We start from the raw sequence: 17,238 nt of genomic DNA on the forward strand, positions 1-17,238 counted from the left end.
AAAACATTTTTTTTTTTTTTTTTTTTTGCTTTGAGACAGGATTTTACTAAGTTCTCCCGGCTAATTTTGAACTACTGATCCTCCTGCCTCAGCCGCCAAAGTGCTGGGATTACAAGGGGGACACCAGCATGGCTGGCTTTTTCACTGATTTTTAAAAATCCTTTCTAGTGTTTCTCTCCCTTGTTTTTACCGGTCTGCCTTGTTTCCTAAAGGTATGTTGTTCCAAACCTCCAGGAACAGGAGCCTGGCATAACCTGCTGGCATAATATATAGGTCGAAGTAAGTGTTCCTCTTTCTACTCAGTTATTCCCCACCAATGGCCCTGGATATGCCAAGACAAGAGCTAAATGTGACAAATGTCAGCAAATGGACTGACGGGCACAGAAGCCAAAAACCACCAGGGAGAAGAGTGAAACCACTAACATATTTTCAGTTATAACTAGATCAGATTGTAACTGCCTAATGCCTAAGAAATACGGGGATAAAGAACTAAAGTCTCCTTTGGAAATAACTTTGTTCCAGAATTTCATGGAAAATACAGTAATAAAACGATGTCCATAGTACTACACAAATGACATTGGATTAAACAGTTAAATTTTACACACTTACAAACACACTCACACACAAGCACACACTGAGCCTGAAAAGGCACACACATGTACACAGACACAAAAGAGCACACAGAGGCTGAAAATAAGAGCCTGACAGCTTATTCTGGTTATATCTAGATGTCTCCCAAAGTCTCATGTAGTCATAGGTGAGGCTTTTTGAAGGTGGGTCTAGGGTGCATTTTGCTGGGATCAAGGATGTGATTCTGGGATTGACACAGGGTGTGATGTGAGGATTAAGGGTGTGACTTCTACCCTCCCAGCATGGGTAGTTTAGATAAGAGACAGGAAGAGGGCTGCTGTGGTCATTGCTGGTAGCTCATTGCTTACTGCTTGCTGCCTTCTCTGCCTTCTGTTTCTCCTCTGTGATGCCCCTCTGCCATGCCACTCTACCTTGGAGCCAGCCAACTATGAACTGAAATCTCTACAAACTGTGAGCCAAATAAACTTTTCATACTTTAATTTTGGTTGTTGGGTATTTTGCATCAGTAATGAGAAAAGTAACTAAGTCATAGCTGATAAAACACATGACTGGGGGGCTGAGATTTAGCTCAGTGGCACGGCACCTGCCTCACAAACACAAGGTCCTGAGTTCCATCCCTAGTCTGAGAAAACTCTTTGAAGACAAGGGTGATGCGTGTGTGTTTTTGGCTAAGAGATGCAGTGTATGGAGCGTGGCTAGAATCAGACAAACAGGGACCTGGATTCCAGTTCTGCTACCTGCTAGCTGTATGACCTTGAACAAATTAGCAAGTCCTCTGTTCTTAAATTCTTGATCTCTAAAGAGAACACAGTGATTCCTATTTTGTGGGATGTCACTAGAAAGCATTTGGCATATAGTAGGTTCCCTTTTTTCACATACTTTGTAGTACCAAAAATACTATTAGCACATTCTCTGTGTTAAATGAATAATTTTCTTCTCGATGTTTTTAGTGTTTCTTATTTTTTATCACTTCAAATGGGCTATGATTTTTCTCAAGGTTTTCTCATTGTTGTTTTTTTGTTATGTTTTTTTGGTAGTGCTGGGGATTGAACCCCAGGCCTTGTCCTCTACCAAGGAGCTACACCTCCATCTCTCGGAAACCCTTTCTACTTCACACACTCTTGGTCAGGAAGCTACCAGCAGATATGGTTGAGTACAAGAGTAAATAAGCAATGAGAAACACAGAGCTTCCAGAAATAGAGTCCCATGAAGGAAATGAATGAAGAGGATTGGAAGGATGGGGACAGGAAGTGGTATGGTGACAGCCATATCAGCAAGTTAGAAGACAACAGAACTGTTGCTAGGGACAGAGAACTCCCAAGGCAATGAATCCATGAAGAGAAAGAGACTATAGATGATCCATGGGAATCACAGCACTGAACATGTTTTAAGAGCTGTTTGACAGAGCTATTGAAGGAAAGAGAAGATGTAGAGACTTCACAAATGGAAAAAATAAACCATTAACTCCTGGATACGAATTACAATTACTGTAGGCTGCTTTTCTCAACAATAAATATTATTTATCTTTTCATCAATTCTGAAAACACTGATATGGTTAAACTTTTAATTAACTATACAATAGCAAAAGGAGTGAAGAAGAAAGGGTTGAAAATAGAACAAAAATCTTTACATGCTCTAGCAAGCCATAACCAATATAGCCTGAAATTCATAAGCCAAAAGGTAGTAGGTATGGAGGCATCTAGAAATATGATGGCAAACATTACAGAAGCAACTAAAAAGGATGAAAATGAATTCCTTTAGGGTCTAAGAAGAGTAAAGGAAGAGGAACCATGGAATAGCTTTCCCATTTAGTATTATTTGTCTTTACAAATTAAGTGCATGTGTTACTTTGATAAAAATAAAAGTCAAATTTTAAATTGAGAACAATAATTTCATTTTAGAATCACAAAATTCAGATTCATAGAATGCAATTATAACAAAGAAAGTAAGCAAGACACAATGACTAATGGTAAAATACTGAACAACAAATTCTGATTCAGATTTCTCCTGCATGTCACTAATTCCCCAACTGCTCCCACACAGCAAATCTCATTGGTACCAGGTATTGAACTCAGGACCTTGCACTTGCAACACAGGTGGTTAAACCACTGAGCTAAATCCCCAGCCCTCACTTTTTACATTTCTTTTAATAGCTAGCATGGTTTACTGCATACAGGCCACTCTTAAGTATTGTCTAGTGATAAGCATCTATACCAGTTTTAAAAAATTTTTTATGGTGTATTTTTAAGCTTGAACTAGAGAGAAGGTGAAATTTACAGGTTTATTGTATATAGAAGGATGGAGTTGTAAAATTATAGTGTATTGAAAGGTTTTGGAAAGCTCTCCCTGCAATCTGATTGTGAGGCATACACTCCTAGCAGGTCTAATCTACTTTACAGAGTACACAGGTTCATCGGAAACTCTTTCTAGACAACTGATATTTGACAGAGGCAATTTAATGGGTATTAAAATTATGCATTCCTATAAGGTTCTACAGGGAGATGCCTCACGGTAACCTTGAAAAAGAAAGGTAAAGGGAAGGAAAGAAACTTTTCTTGCTAAAACAAAGTGGGAAAATTGTTGGAACAGATCTTCAGAAAATTATATTTAAGACCACCTTATCTCAGCTTTCCAGAGTAACAGTCTATATTGAATTAAAATCTCACATTCTGGTCTCAGATTTTATAATCCAGGTTGATAAAAGAAACATCAAAGTAAATAGTGCCATGGTGCCTTTGCAAAATTTCCAACAGAAGATGCTTATTATATTACCTAATTCTTCCAATGATAAATGCACTTTTGAGTTCATTTCCAGGAAAAAAGTCTGCCTCCAATGATGACCTTCTATGCTTTCTTTTACATTCAAAACAAAACAGTAAAAACAAAAATCTATATTCCCACAGAGTTTCTTTTGCCTTAGTTGCCTAGATACTCAGAGGCAAGTAAAGGCTGTTTTGCAACTCACCCATTGCAGGTGTCTACTAGCATATAACTTGCACTGTTTTATTGGAGAGTTATTGTTTTGCAAAAAGATGCAAGCTAACATTTACAAATTGCCTACAAAGTGCAGGCCTTGTATTTGTGGAATGCTTCATAGATTATTTCATGGAAAATTTCAAGTCTTACAAAATAAATGTTGTCATTTTAATTTTACAGATGACACAGTCTCAGGGAATTTAAGTAACTTGCTCAAGGTCATATATGGTCATTAAGGTGGTCATAACATTTTTGGAAGTAACTAATGTGTAAGTTCTCAAAAGTACTCTATATTTATATCAATACCAGAAAGTTATTTATACTTATTTCATTTCCTTTAAGACTACATAGCCTATTACACACACATGCATTCATGCACACACACACACACACACACACACCATAATAACTTTTTCCCCCTTCTTTTTTTCTTTCCCTCTTTGCTTGTTGGTGGACGCTTTCAGATATTGTCAGCCCTTGGATATAAGAAAATTACCTATAGATCACAGTCTCAAGGAGCAGAAGTCTAGTTCAGGGGTAAGGATTTAACTACAATTTTAGGTAGAAAACAATGATAAGAAACACAAAACATGTGAGTTCAGAGGGAGGAAAAAGAGACTCCCTGGACCCAACTTGCTAGTTCACAGTTCAGTGGACCAGAGACCTATAAAAATTATAATATGGTATGATATGAACAGTACTAAAATGTTTCACTGTGCTGTGAGCACTAAAGGAGGAAGAAATTGCTTGTTTCACAGCTTGAGAAGGGGTGAATGCAGCAGATGATCACTCAGAGAAAGGGCCGGGAGAGTGAGAGACTGGGATTATAAGATGTGTGGAATTGTCTAAGATGATGGACAGGATGCCATTAGTAGGTATCAAGTTGTTGGGAAAAAGGCATTTCTGGAGACCATTGTTACTATGAAGTAGAATGCCAAGGAGTGATTGGATCTTGGATAAAGCTGCATTTCTAGAGAGGAGATTTCACCAAAGCAACAGAAATAACTGGAACTCCAGTCACTGACCTTGGACTTAAAGAACATGGAGAAAGACAGAATTGTGCATGGATAAGGTAGCTGGAAAGAAGGATGTTGAAGGGAATATTACAATAATCACAGCACATGGAGCTGGAAAAGAGATAGAGATATGGATAATCATGCAGTGGTAGCAGCAAAAAAGCATGGGAAGGGAGAGAGAAATTATGTTGAATCCTCTTATACAGTGCTGTACTTAGCCCATGAACTGGTGGGCTACAAAGGAGGAAGACTAAAAGCCTTTCTGTGAAGTTCATGTTTCCTTAAGGTGGAGCTGAATTTAAGCCCTTATAAAAAGCCAACCTGAAAAATGCTGTGATTCAGGGTGGAGGGAATCAGCTGAAGAAAGAAAAGGAAAAGGTCAGCCACCCCCATTCTTTCATCCTTGGAGACCTTGAAAACTTGATTTTGCAGGATGCATAGGAAAACAGTCATTGGCTTCCTTCTATTATGCTCAACTCAATTTATTGCTTGGAGAATACAGCACAGTTTTATTGTTAAGATTTATAGCATCAAATGCAAATATTCAGCCAGAGCACTCTAATTACTATCTAGAGAACTGTGTGTGTGTGTGTGTATGTGTGTGTGTGTGTGTGTGTGTGTTTCTGCTTGCATATAAGTTTGGTCTGCCTTACTTGAAACACAATGTAAAAGAGTAAGATGATTCCCTCACATTACACCTCCTAGATTCTAGTAGTCTAAACATTTGCACAGTCTTTTGTTTCAAATCTAGAACTCCTCATTGTAAACACCTTCTGAATCTCAAGTCTTTGTGCCTGACATTAATTAACCATTAAAGTGTACATATACTGATTAATGCACTGGCTAAACAGGTTTTTGCTTCCTTTGGATTTCACTAAAAAAAACCTACCGCTCCCTTCTATGAAACTGATGACTAACAACTGATTAGAAAATGCAAAGCTAATTAGAATAGGTGCAAAGGGGGTTGTTTATGTCACCTACATTAATGCACATTACAGTTAAATATCTGTCAGATTTTCCATTAACCCTCTTGCATTTGCATCTCCAGGATCAAATCTATTTCTTAACCCTATAGCCTTTCTTTTCCTAGATGGAAAGTTGGTATTCAACAGGCTAAATTGCCAACTAATGCTTTAAATGCATAACTCTTTTTAGTGGTTGAGACACATAGACAAAGACTTTGCCATGAGAATAATAGAAGCCATTTCCCTAACTGTGGAGTTGAGTCCTATGTATTATGATTCCAAGGCTAACATGTTCTTCTTGTTATTGTGTTTATTTCTCTATTGAGGGATACAGAAGTTAATTGTTGCTTTATGATAACTCATTCCATTGCGCTCTGAGCTGTTTACACACAAAAACAAAATAAAATAGAAAAAAATGGAATACGTAGAAAACTGAGTACTATTTTATCAAAAGCAAAAATAAAATGTTTAAAATGGAACTTTCTGACTTAGGGGAAACGCCCCTGTGGTTTTTGCTCACTTACTGCATAAAATGGATTTTTAAGGATTAAGCAAGGTAGCATACGTATCCCAGGGGAATCTAAGAAGTAGGACAGACACTTCCTTCAGATCAAAAGCTGACTGAAGGAAGGGTCCCTGTCTTCTTAATCCTTTTAAATAAATGAATGCAAGGTGGTCATTTAATCTTTTAATTCCAAGTTTCTGGCACACTGTAGAAGCTCTATACATTTTCATCATATGAATGAATGATTGTGAGAATTATGGTTTCATTCTGTTATGAAACTAACAGTGACTCTGAATGGGTCTTAAATTCTAGTGGATGATGCTGAAGAAAAAGAAAATGAAAACATTTTCTTTGTGATTTAAAAAAACCTAAAAAAATACAGAATTTTTTGCTTTAAAAATTAAGCTGCCTATCTACTTCTTTGGTATTTTTCCATTTTTATTTGAGTGAGATTGGATGTAACAAAAAGCCCAGCAGCAAATTAGCCTAGGAACACAAGCAGAATAAGCCTGTAATATGATGAAAGTAGTTCAATTTAAAATTGCTGTCTGATTATTTAATTTTTAAGAACTTTTAAAAATTTTTCTGTGTACCCTGATTGCACCAAGACCCCATCTTTGTTCTCAGTTGTAGCAGCGCTAACCAGAATTGTGCCTCACACATAATAAGCGTTGAACAATTTTTTTGAATGAATGAATGAATAGAAGCTATTGCCAGAGGTAAGAATGAAGAAGAGCTCAATTTAGCCTGGAATCTTCAGTTTAACGTTCCTGGTATGGCAGACCATGCACAAAGAGATCTGTGGATTCAAATAGAGTAAGTGCTGTGAATTTGACTGAGAGCCCTCCCTTCATCAGAATTGACTTAAATGTTGCCTCAGGTAGTGATGTCTACCTAGGAATATAAAAAATAGTGAAATTTCAAACACATATCACCAAGAAGGCTCTGGTACACAATCCAAACCACCTCTACTTCCTTAACTTACATAGTGTAGTATTTAGGCCAGCCCAGATTTTAAAATGAGGTCAATTACTAACTATAAATCTAAGCAGGATGTATGATCTTTCTGAGCCTCAGTGTCTTCACCTGTAAAAGCACTGACAATATTTACCATTGGATCATTTGTTATTGGCACAGAATTGGTGATAACGTTAAACAAAACTATAAAATGCACAAAACACCTCCTGTTAATGTTTTCCAATTAAGATTCTTCAGTACCAATTATATTAGCATATGTATCTGCAAATTTATTCTGTATCCTTGTCTAAGCCTCAGTTTTTCTGGAGTATTAAAAATTTTTTTCTTCCCTTTGTAAACTTATAATTAATGAAATAGCAAAGGGAAAATAAAAATGTAAACAAGCCTACACTGCCTTTTTTCCTTCTTGCTACAAGTCACTCCAGGTACATAATAATAGAATTTACCAAATGCTCACTGTCATTTGCAATAATCACCTACCTGCTCTTATATTTGATCATCTTCACTCCAGAATCTATATCATTTAAATTTATTTTGATGAGAGGGTCTTCACTATTGGCTTCATTCTTGGGTTCTGAATATACTGTTTCTGAGCATCTTTGGGAACCTGGCTTGGCTTTGCCTTTTGCCCTTTATGCTCCTGATGTCCTCCAAATAGCTTCTAGCCTCTAAACCCAAACTCTGTCACCAGCCTAATGGTAGACCTTTCAGCCACCCTCTAGCCTATAGCACGGGCATGCCTTGGACATCATTTTATTGTAAAACGTTGAATTCAAGATTATTTTCCCAGTAAAAAGGCATTTTTGGTGGGTTTCTATCTATCTCTTTCTGACACTTCCACTTGGGTAATAATAAAGATTTAGAACTACTACCAGTGTATGTGAGCTAAAAGTGATTCTCCCTTTACCACTTGGGCCACTTGGGAAACAATTTTCTGAGTATGGATCTTTAAAATCAGATATGTGTAAAACTGCCTTAAAGAAATAAGATGGGAAGGGTAGGGGAAAGGTAATAAAGGAAAAGGAAAAAAAAATACGAGAAAATAAAAAAATGGAAATAAAGTATTTGTAAATAGGGAAGAAAAGAGGGGGTGAAGGGAGGGCAGGGGTATGGGGGAAAAATGAGAACCAAGACCTGTCATGTAAAGGTACAAAATCCCAATGATGAATGTAACTGTACTGTATACATAAAATGTACTAATAAACTCAATGAAAAAAAAAAGAAAAGAAAGAAGGAAGAGGACACTAGGGTACTTTGTTAACTTATACCAAGGGTTCATGTGGAATAGTGAAGATAAGCTTGCCCAGATAGAGCAAGTGGGGGGAGATTCTTAATATATGATTGAGGAGTTTGGCTTTAAACTAAGGAGGAAATGTACAAATTTATGTTTCAGTCATAACAAACCATTCATTTTCTGGCTGCCTTTCCTCCCAGAAGTTTTAGACATGGGAGAATTCTAAACCAAATATAGAATCCACTTGAGTTGCATGGATCTAATGTTAGAAAAATTTTATGTTTTTAAGTGACTGATTATATAGCTCTGAAACAGATCGCATTTTGGTTCAAGAGGTGAGAACTTTTGGATTGAACCCTCATAAGCTCTGGTCAGCCAATAATTCTCTCACATTTCAATAAGTGTTTAGTGACTTGAAAATGAATAAGGAATGCATCTGTTGTGTCACTCTTGTCCTCTCTCATAGCCCTTAAGTCAGGAAGAGAAGAAAATCACAGCCAGAAGGTCTCTATTTGCCAAGCTTCAAAATATTAGTGAGACAAGAGTCTACTGTGGTCATTTTATGAAACATCAGGTACCATTTGTTCCCCTAGTCAAAGCATGAAACAATAAAGACACATCCACCAGTTTGATCATGCCGCCTCCACCCCTCAGGCATCGTTCCCATCAAAGGGAACAGAAGTGGGTACATAGGAAAGGGAAAGGGGCACGAGAAGCCCCCAAATTCAGCTTCCGCCTGAGCATGTGGGGCTGTCTGGGTTCAGAGCTCAGAAAGAGAAGTTCACATCCGTACATCTACGGAGTAAATCGCAAGTAACTGATTAACAAATTTCATCTACCACTTTGTAGCAGAGAGCCAAAATTTATTCCATGTCCAAGGCTAAAGGGATCAAATTAGCAAATCCCATAGTAAATCTTCCTATGATTGCCACAAAATGGGAATGAGAAGCAGAAAAAAAAAAAAACTTGACTGGTATTTTTATTTAAGACACTATTTGATAAGAGTTGTCTAATCCCCAGTTGCTTCTCTCCCGTGATTTTAGTTACAAGTAACATCTACCTCTTCTGGTATAAAAATAAACATTTTAATTGTATACTGTAGGTTGCAACATTAAAACTGCTCTAAGGTTAGAAAACTCAATAATACCCTGAATGAGAATAAGAACCAGAAAAATCTTAGATATACTTACGTTAAATGAAAAACTCATTTAAAAATTTTTCCTTGAAATGCAGCCTTGTCACATCATAGTTATTCTTTGGTTGCAACCCAAAGCCACATTACCAGTTTGATTGTTTTTAAAAATCACCCTGACAGGATGCAAATTATTGTTTTGGCAATGATCTATCAAATGTTCTGTGGCTCTCAAGATACCCCCAGACAACATTCTGTACCAAACAATATCCCCATTATTAGAATGTATACCCCATCTAATACGATTTCTTGCAAGAAGGCAACACTTTCTTTGGTACAGAGCTCTGGTATATTTGCATAAATCTCAGCACTTTAGTGTCAGACCCTAGAGAAGCATCGGGCTAGGAGGGACAATGTTGTTCAGTTCCTGAAGTTGGGTAAATTAGTGGCCACTGCCAAGCTTATGCAGAAGAAGCCTTTAACTTCAAATCCTAATACCACTTTTACTACTTCTAAAGGATTTCTTAAAGAGTTGAAAAATTTCCTGGCATCATATGCATGATATGTGCTCGGAAACAAAAAATGATCCCAATCATTGAGAGTTGGCCATTAGCTCACGTTGATGTGCTTGGGTCCTGGAAGCCTGGGCAGAGACTAAAAGGACAGGAGTATGTATTTATTGCTGATACCAACAGTATGTCAGGAAACAGGATGGAGCTCCTGGAGGTGGCAGGGAGGCTCTCAAAAAAGAGCTGATGGGACACCAAAGGTATATAGTTCTTGTTGTGAATTGTGTATTCTTGTTAGCTCCATAATATGTAACATAAAGAAAGTCAAATATCATATACATTTCTTTAAAAGATTACTTTCTTTAACATGTCTGAAGGATAGAGAATTAAGATATTTTTAATCCCAAAGGTCTTAATTTTCTATACAGATTATGTTAATAGGGTTCAATATTAGAAGAAACAATTTTTGAGAGTCCTCACAAAAATCTAAAATAGTCATTCATTCCCCAACATATGCTACTTATAATCTCTATATAATAGTGTCTGAAAGCATAGGGTTTAAAGTAGACAATGCGAATCCTGGATCTGCTATTTATTACGTGCGACCTTGGGAAAGTTATTGATCCTGTGTCTCATTTCATTTACCTGTAAAATGGGAATAATGGTACCCCTCCTCACATGGGTGAAATGAAATACCAAAGTAAGGGAGAAATCATACCAGACATACAGTAACTACTCAAAAGATCCTGACTTACTGCTGTCCCATTAGTTATGATTTCCATTTTTATGGTCAGTAGTCTGGGACAGGGAGGATAAATTGTGACATACTTATCACACAATGAAAGAATTAGGGAATGTTCTCCCTTATATCTCCTATATTGTTTATATTACAATTTATTTACAAATATTACCTATGTTAAACCAATTCCTTTCCTACATAAGAATAGTGGTTATTTAAAAATATTTTAATATATTGTTATTTACATAATAATCATCTTATTCTTGATTCTGTATTGGGAATTATCTCATTTTATGCTCAGTAAAATCCCAGCAGATATTATCACCCTCACAGGTGAGGAAACAGGCTGAGAGAAGTTCAGAGTTCAGGTTGCGCAGCTAGGAAGTTAAGAGTAAGCATCTAAACCTACCCCAATCAAAATGCCTACATACAGCTTTACAAAGTAGCTTCATAATTTGTTTTTAAATTATCCCAAAATTGCCTATTTTACAGAATAATTATAAAAGGATTACATCATATATCATATATATATATATATATATATAATATATATAGCATAAAATATTAGTCTACCCAAGTCTATCCTCCATAATACACAATTAAAACATACACATGCAGACATACAATTTTAAATGGCTAAGAGCTGAAGATTTTACTTGGTACACAGCTTGAATCTTCCTTGTGTCTATTGTTCTCTTAGCCTACATCTTGGGCAGAGGTTAGCTTGAACTCACAATCTGTGGTACTTTTGCTGGGCAGTTGCCACAAAAACTACTCTAGGAATACTACTGTATTTAGGTTCTATTCCATCATAATGTCCATCATATTGCTTTGATATATAATATGCCATCTTTGAGCATGGACAGATAATGTCCCTTTTTCAGGTAACATGTATAAAGCAATATTCAAACTTCCTTTCTTTTCCCCTCCCACCCTCCCTCCCTTCCTTCCTTCCTTTTTCCATTCCTTGCAGAAGGAGGTTTCTCCTTCAGGATTCCCTGGATCAAGGCTTACTTGCCTGTATGTGCTCTGGAAGCATGTATCTCTTTTACACTTTTCTTATATTTAGATGGAATAAATCTTTAGTGTATCTTTTTTTTTCAGCTTTAATTGAGTTTATTGGTACATTTTAGGGATACAGTACAGTTACATTCACTGTTGGAATCTTGTACCTCTACATGACAAGTCTTGATGCTCATTTTTTCCCCTTGTCCCTGCCCTCCCTTCACTCCCCCCCATCTACAAACACTTTATTTCCATCTTTTCATTATCTCACATTTTTTTCTTTTCCCTTATTACCCTTCCCCTACCCATCCCACTTTCCCTACACCTTTAGCTCCTTTCTTCTCATTTCTAAATGTCAGTAATCTTATTAGGATCTTCTGTATTATTGCAGATTATTCACACCAGGGAAACTATTCGGTATTTACACATGGGGATCTTTCCAAAAGAACTAAAAGAATCATATCACAGAGAAGTATGCGCACCTATGTTTATAGTGGCACAGTTTGTAATAGCTAAATCTTGGAAACAGCCCATTTGCCCATTCGTTGGAAACTAGATAAAGAAGAAGTGATTTTTCTATAAAATGGAATATTACTCAGCCATAAAGAATGAGAAAATAGATTCATTCATAAGAAAATGGATACATATTGAAGATATACTCCTAAGTGAAATAAATAAGTCACACATGTCTTTAGTGTATTTTAAGCAAAGGACATAAGGTAACCAGAGGTTATTTTCTCGGTAGTCTACCTGATGTAATGCTTTAACACTTACCGACACATTATTGTTTCCAGAAGCCTTTTCTGATTTCCCCTTGCTGAGGAAGACACCTAATCTCTGCTTTCATGTTGTTATTCTTTCTACCTAGTATTAAAGTGATAGTTATGACCCTTCTTGAAGAAGAAGAAAAGAGAGAGAAAATAGAAAAGAAAAGTGGAAACAAAGCTTTTGTATATAAGGAAGGGAAGAGGGATTGAGGGGATGGGGTGGGAAAAAAAGAAGCAGCAAGATATATCAGGTACAGGTACAAATTCCTTATGATGAATGTATATCTAAAATGTACCGATAAGTGTTTTGCTTAAAAAAATAAAACGATAGTTATGAAAGCCTGTAGCCATCTCCAGGCTGGGATATACAGGGATAATATGTAATCAGGGCTGATATTCAGCCCGTATGTTCCACGTGGAGTCATGGCAGGATCTACTGTGACAGGTTGGGTACTGAGACATTACAGCTGGTTGACACACATATGGGATAGTCATTGAATACTCTCAGTATCACCTCTGGCCTTATTGTAATACTCAGCATTAATCACAACATTTCACACATGGTAGGAACTCAAGAAGTACATATTAACTTAATAACGGATTTACTGGTTAGATGAAGGAACATCGAGGATGTCAGAATCTGACTGACAACTGGATATATCACTAATGCAATACATTATAATATGACATTTTTCTTTGGATTTGCTTAATAATGAAACATTTGGTCGCTAAACATCCCAGTAACAATAATGCTCTACAAGACAACATGAGCCCTGGCCTTTAGGTACACTAAGAGAACCAGGTTTTCCGAGGTCTTCATATGAGTGCATCAAGACCACTACTGCTCTTGATCTTGCGCAGGTCCCAAAACAAGCATAATGGTAACCAAAACATATATCCAAGTTAAATGGTCTTGGAGAACTCTGGGTTTGGAGTTGGGGATCTCTTACCTGTCTGTGTTGTTGGGATACTTGATATCCCAGGCCTGTGATAGATTGATTCTGTATTTTCTGAAGCAGGATCTTTTGCTGAAGAGGCAAGGATGACCTTAGCAAAGGCTGGGTTGATAAAGGTTGAGTGGGTTGGGCCGGTGGTTGTTGCTGTTGATGCTGCTGCTGTTGCTGCTGTTGTTGCTGCTGCTGTTGTTGTTGTTGTTGCTGTTGCTGTTGCTGCTGCTGTTGCTGCTGCTGTTGCTGTGGCTGTTGCTGCTGCTGCTGTTGCTGCTGCTGTTGCTGTTGTTGTTGCTGCTGTTGCTGCTGCTGCTGTTGCTGCTGCTGTTGAGTGTAGTGCAGAAGAGAAGGCTTACTCTGGGAAGGTAAAGCAGAAGGCAATGGCTGGTTTGCTTGATCTGAGTTAAAATGGAACAAAGGCTTGGTGTTTCCATGACGGGGTTCCAGGGATGGATGTGAGTTGTTAATAAAACTTCGACTGAGATCCTGAGGCTTTTGCGGCATGAGCACATCCAGGTGCCCACCCTGGGTTGAGGTGCTGGCCTTGTATATGTAGTTAGCCATTGCTTTTGACTGGTTACTGCTGCCTGCTACCCCAGCCATGGGGGAGCCTTGTGGGCTGAATGGCTGCTGACCAAAAGAAGGACTGGGGATTTTCTCCTGCCCAAACGGACCTGGTGATGGTACAGCAGAAGAGGTCAAAGATGGCCAGTTGACAGGTTGGTGCTGCTGCTGGTGCTGCTGCATTCGAGCATGCTGTTGACGATTGGCAGCTATCTGTTTGAGCTGCTGGGCATGCGATACTTCCTGCCAGCTTGGCAGAGCACGGTTTGCTCCTGATGCTGTTTGAGGCTGAGTCTGGTTCTGGGGGACAGTTGGGATTGGTGATGAAGTGGAAAGCCCAGAGTTGGCCATGGAAAATGGAGGACCAGCTGACGGGGGCCTCAACTGAGGAGAGCCTGAGGGGCCTTGAGTCAGGCCAGGTGAATATTCACTTTTGATCACTATCTTCTCAATGGGTAAAGAGGGTCTGGGTGTGCTCCTCTGGCTTTGTTGACCCAAGTCAATGTTAAATGGGTCATCCTGCTTTATGGTGGCATTGATCATGTTCTCCAGCTCAAGGTCACTCATGGGAGGCACAGATATGTTAGTCAGTTCATTGAACAGTTCCTGCAGCTCGGGATCCATCAGTTGCTCTCCAGGGTCATCTCCATACCTATTGGTAAAAATATTCTCTTGGGTCATTTGGCCATCCATGTGCTTACTACAAGACAGAGTCTCTCCTGGTTCCTTCTTTACTTCCTTTAAACCCATATTAAACATGCCAGTGCCAGGAGAATGTGCATGGGGTGGCAGTGTGTTTGTCTTTCTCATGGGTGCCTGGCTCATAGGCAAAGCTCCTGACATAATCTGACTTTGTCCATTATTTACTTGGAGGCCACCTTGTCCTGCAGAGAGGTTCTCCCCAACACGGATTCTTTTGATGTCAAGGAATGAGTTGTCAACAAAGCCATTGGATCTCTTGCTATTGGCAGGAGATAGGTTAACTGCCTGTTTTCTTTTCAAGGAACCCTGGAGCTGAAAGACAAAAAGGAAACAAAAAAATGAGATATTAATCCAGTTATACTATAAGCCAAAAGCAATTCAATAATATGCAGTAGTAAAATAGTATTTAATTGTTTGCTTCCATTGAAACATAGGATTCAGTTAAAAATGAAAATTACAAGTGGAGCACAGTCCAGAATGTAATGGAATTCACAGTAGCACAAATAGGACACAATTAAATATTTCTGTAGGAGCAATTAGGTTAGAGATCACAGTGGTTTTCATGATTGGTACATAGGTCAGTGGATGAAAAATCCTACAGATACATAAGGAGTTATCACAATACCTCAGATTAATCACTAAGTCATACTTGTTTTCCAGAGGAGGCTTAAATATTCCCCATCCAACTATGGATGATTATAGCACACAAAATTTGGATGAAATTGGGAAATATTAAAACATCTAAAACTTAGATGAAGTTCTTGTTTTTTTCAGTTTCAACCCTGTATCGCTTCTCGGCCTTTTGGCTAAGATCAAGTGCAGTTTCAACCCTGTCATCACTAGTATCCTCTAAGTAAGTAAAATCATTCTCAATTCCAAGTAGATAGTGTCTATTGTTCATTTAATTTTCTTTCTATAATTCCACTGTTTTACATCCAGGCCCATAATGAGCTAGATAGCAAGAAGCATATTGTTAAAATTCATCCCTGTGCCACATCCTGGTTATTCCCAGATCTCATTATTTTACCTGAGATGTAGGGTGTCTCTGAGCACTGGCCCTGGCCCCTTCATGCTAGAAAGGGCAATACTGTGTGTATACATAAAAACTGTGAGATTATCATTTATTAAATGAGATACTCTAAACCCATATTTTCCTGGGAACTCATTTCTTTGGTTGCCTGTTTCTGAATCCTGTTATCCAGATTTTAAGAGATGGTGCAGCCAAGGTGTTAAGAGCTCAGTCTCTGGGAGGGGACTAAGCCAAATTCACAAGTGTTTACAAGTTTATGAGTGCTAGGTAACCTTGGCAATTTACTTATCTGAGCCTTAATTTCATAATCTAGAAATGGGAACAATAGCATTTAATTCAGAAAAAAGTTAGATAATGCATATAAAAGTTTAGAACAGTACTGGCTATAATAAAAACTCAGTAAGTTATTGTTCATAGGACAAGTATGCTTACTACATTCTAAAAAGAGAGCATGTCTCCGAATAACAATATATTTAAGAAGCTCATGAATATTAAAGTACTTTATTCACTAATTCATTGAATAAATTGTACTTCAGAAGCCTTAGTTATTATGAAAGAAACCTTAGTCACGCCAATGCATTTGTAAGAAGGTCAAAACAGTCATGATTAGTCCTCTGCTCCTTGTTGATTTGTTTCTAAAGTGAGAGACTATATCTGTCAAAGTATGGCCTCCTCAATGCTGCTAAGCCATTTAAATTATTTAATATTTGCTGAGGATAAGTGTAAAATATCAGAGACAGAAATACTTCTCAGACAGGACATTCTATCCCTTCATTTCTCATTTAGAGCCACTCCTTCACTCTCTTGAAGATTTCTAGGTAGGCTAATTAAGAAATTACCATAACAAGTATACATTATATGTCAAGTATTTTAAATATGGTTACTTTATCTTCTTTAATCTGCATGCCAATTCCATTAGATAGGCATTATTAATTATTATTATTATTATTATTATTTCATAGGTAGGGAAACCAAGGCTCAGCAAGGTGAAATTAATTGCCCAAGATCATATATCTAATAAATGATAGACCTGGGTTGTAATTTAAGGTCTGGGTGGTTCTAAGGCCTCTGTTATTTCCACTCAATTATCTTAGAATTAGCTGGTCTAGAGCTAGGTCCCACCTGGCAGGAAGCAGCCAGGGGCAGTGAGTATAGAAATAGTTTAGAGGTCAGGTAAAATCATGAGGAACCTGGGAATGGCCACAAGGCAGCAGAAGGCTGATTGTGAACTATATATTTTTTTTCCACTTAGCTTACCAATGCCTGTTTCAGTCATTCCCTATCCCTTGCAAAAAGTATGTAGTTAAGGTGGATGTGCAATGTTGGTATAACGGGTCTTAACCTTCTACAATTGGTGCTTAGTGACCAGAGAAAGGAATCTGATGGAAGCTGGGCCAATCAATGCCTTTTATAGGAAGTGTAGACTTGGAAAAGGGAAATCAAGCTGTCTTTGTATGGTTGAACAGCGTTTTCAAAAACATATAAGCTATTGTTCCATTATGTGAACCAAAGAAAACAGAATGAAGCAAAGAGGCACATTTTTTTTTTTTTTTTTTTTTTTTTTTCATGGAGTGA

The 17,238-nt window shown here is 37.7% G+C and overlaps 1 protein-coding gene across 1 annotated transcript in view; it reads right to left on the reverse strand.

Moving 5' to 3' along the window:
• The window catches only part of Maml2 (mastermind like transcriptional coactivator 2), a 329,986-nt gene that overhangs the window by 89,961 nt on the left and 222,787 nt on the right, over positions 1-17,238 (reverse strand). Inside the window, exon 2 of the mRNA XM_010633636.3 lies at positions 13,368-14,945. Coding sequence (XP_010631938.1) covers positions 13,368-14,945 — 1,578 coding nt within the window. The remainder of the gene's footprint in view (positions 1-13,367; positions 14,946-17,238) is intronic.

Source organism: Fukomys damarensis, unplaced genomic scaffold, assembly GCF_012274545.1.
Source record: "Fukomys damarensis isolate Sample0158 unplaced genomic scaffold, DMR_v1.0_HiC HiC_scaffold_16, whole genome shotgun sequence".
Classification (NCBI taxonomy): domain Eukaryota; kingdom Metazoa; phylum Chordata; class Mammalia; order Rodentia; family Bathyergidae; genus Fukomys; species Fukomys damarensis.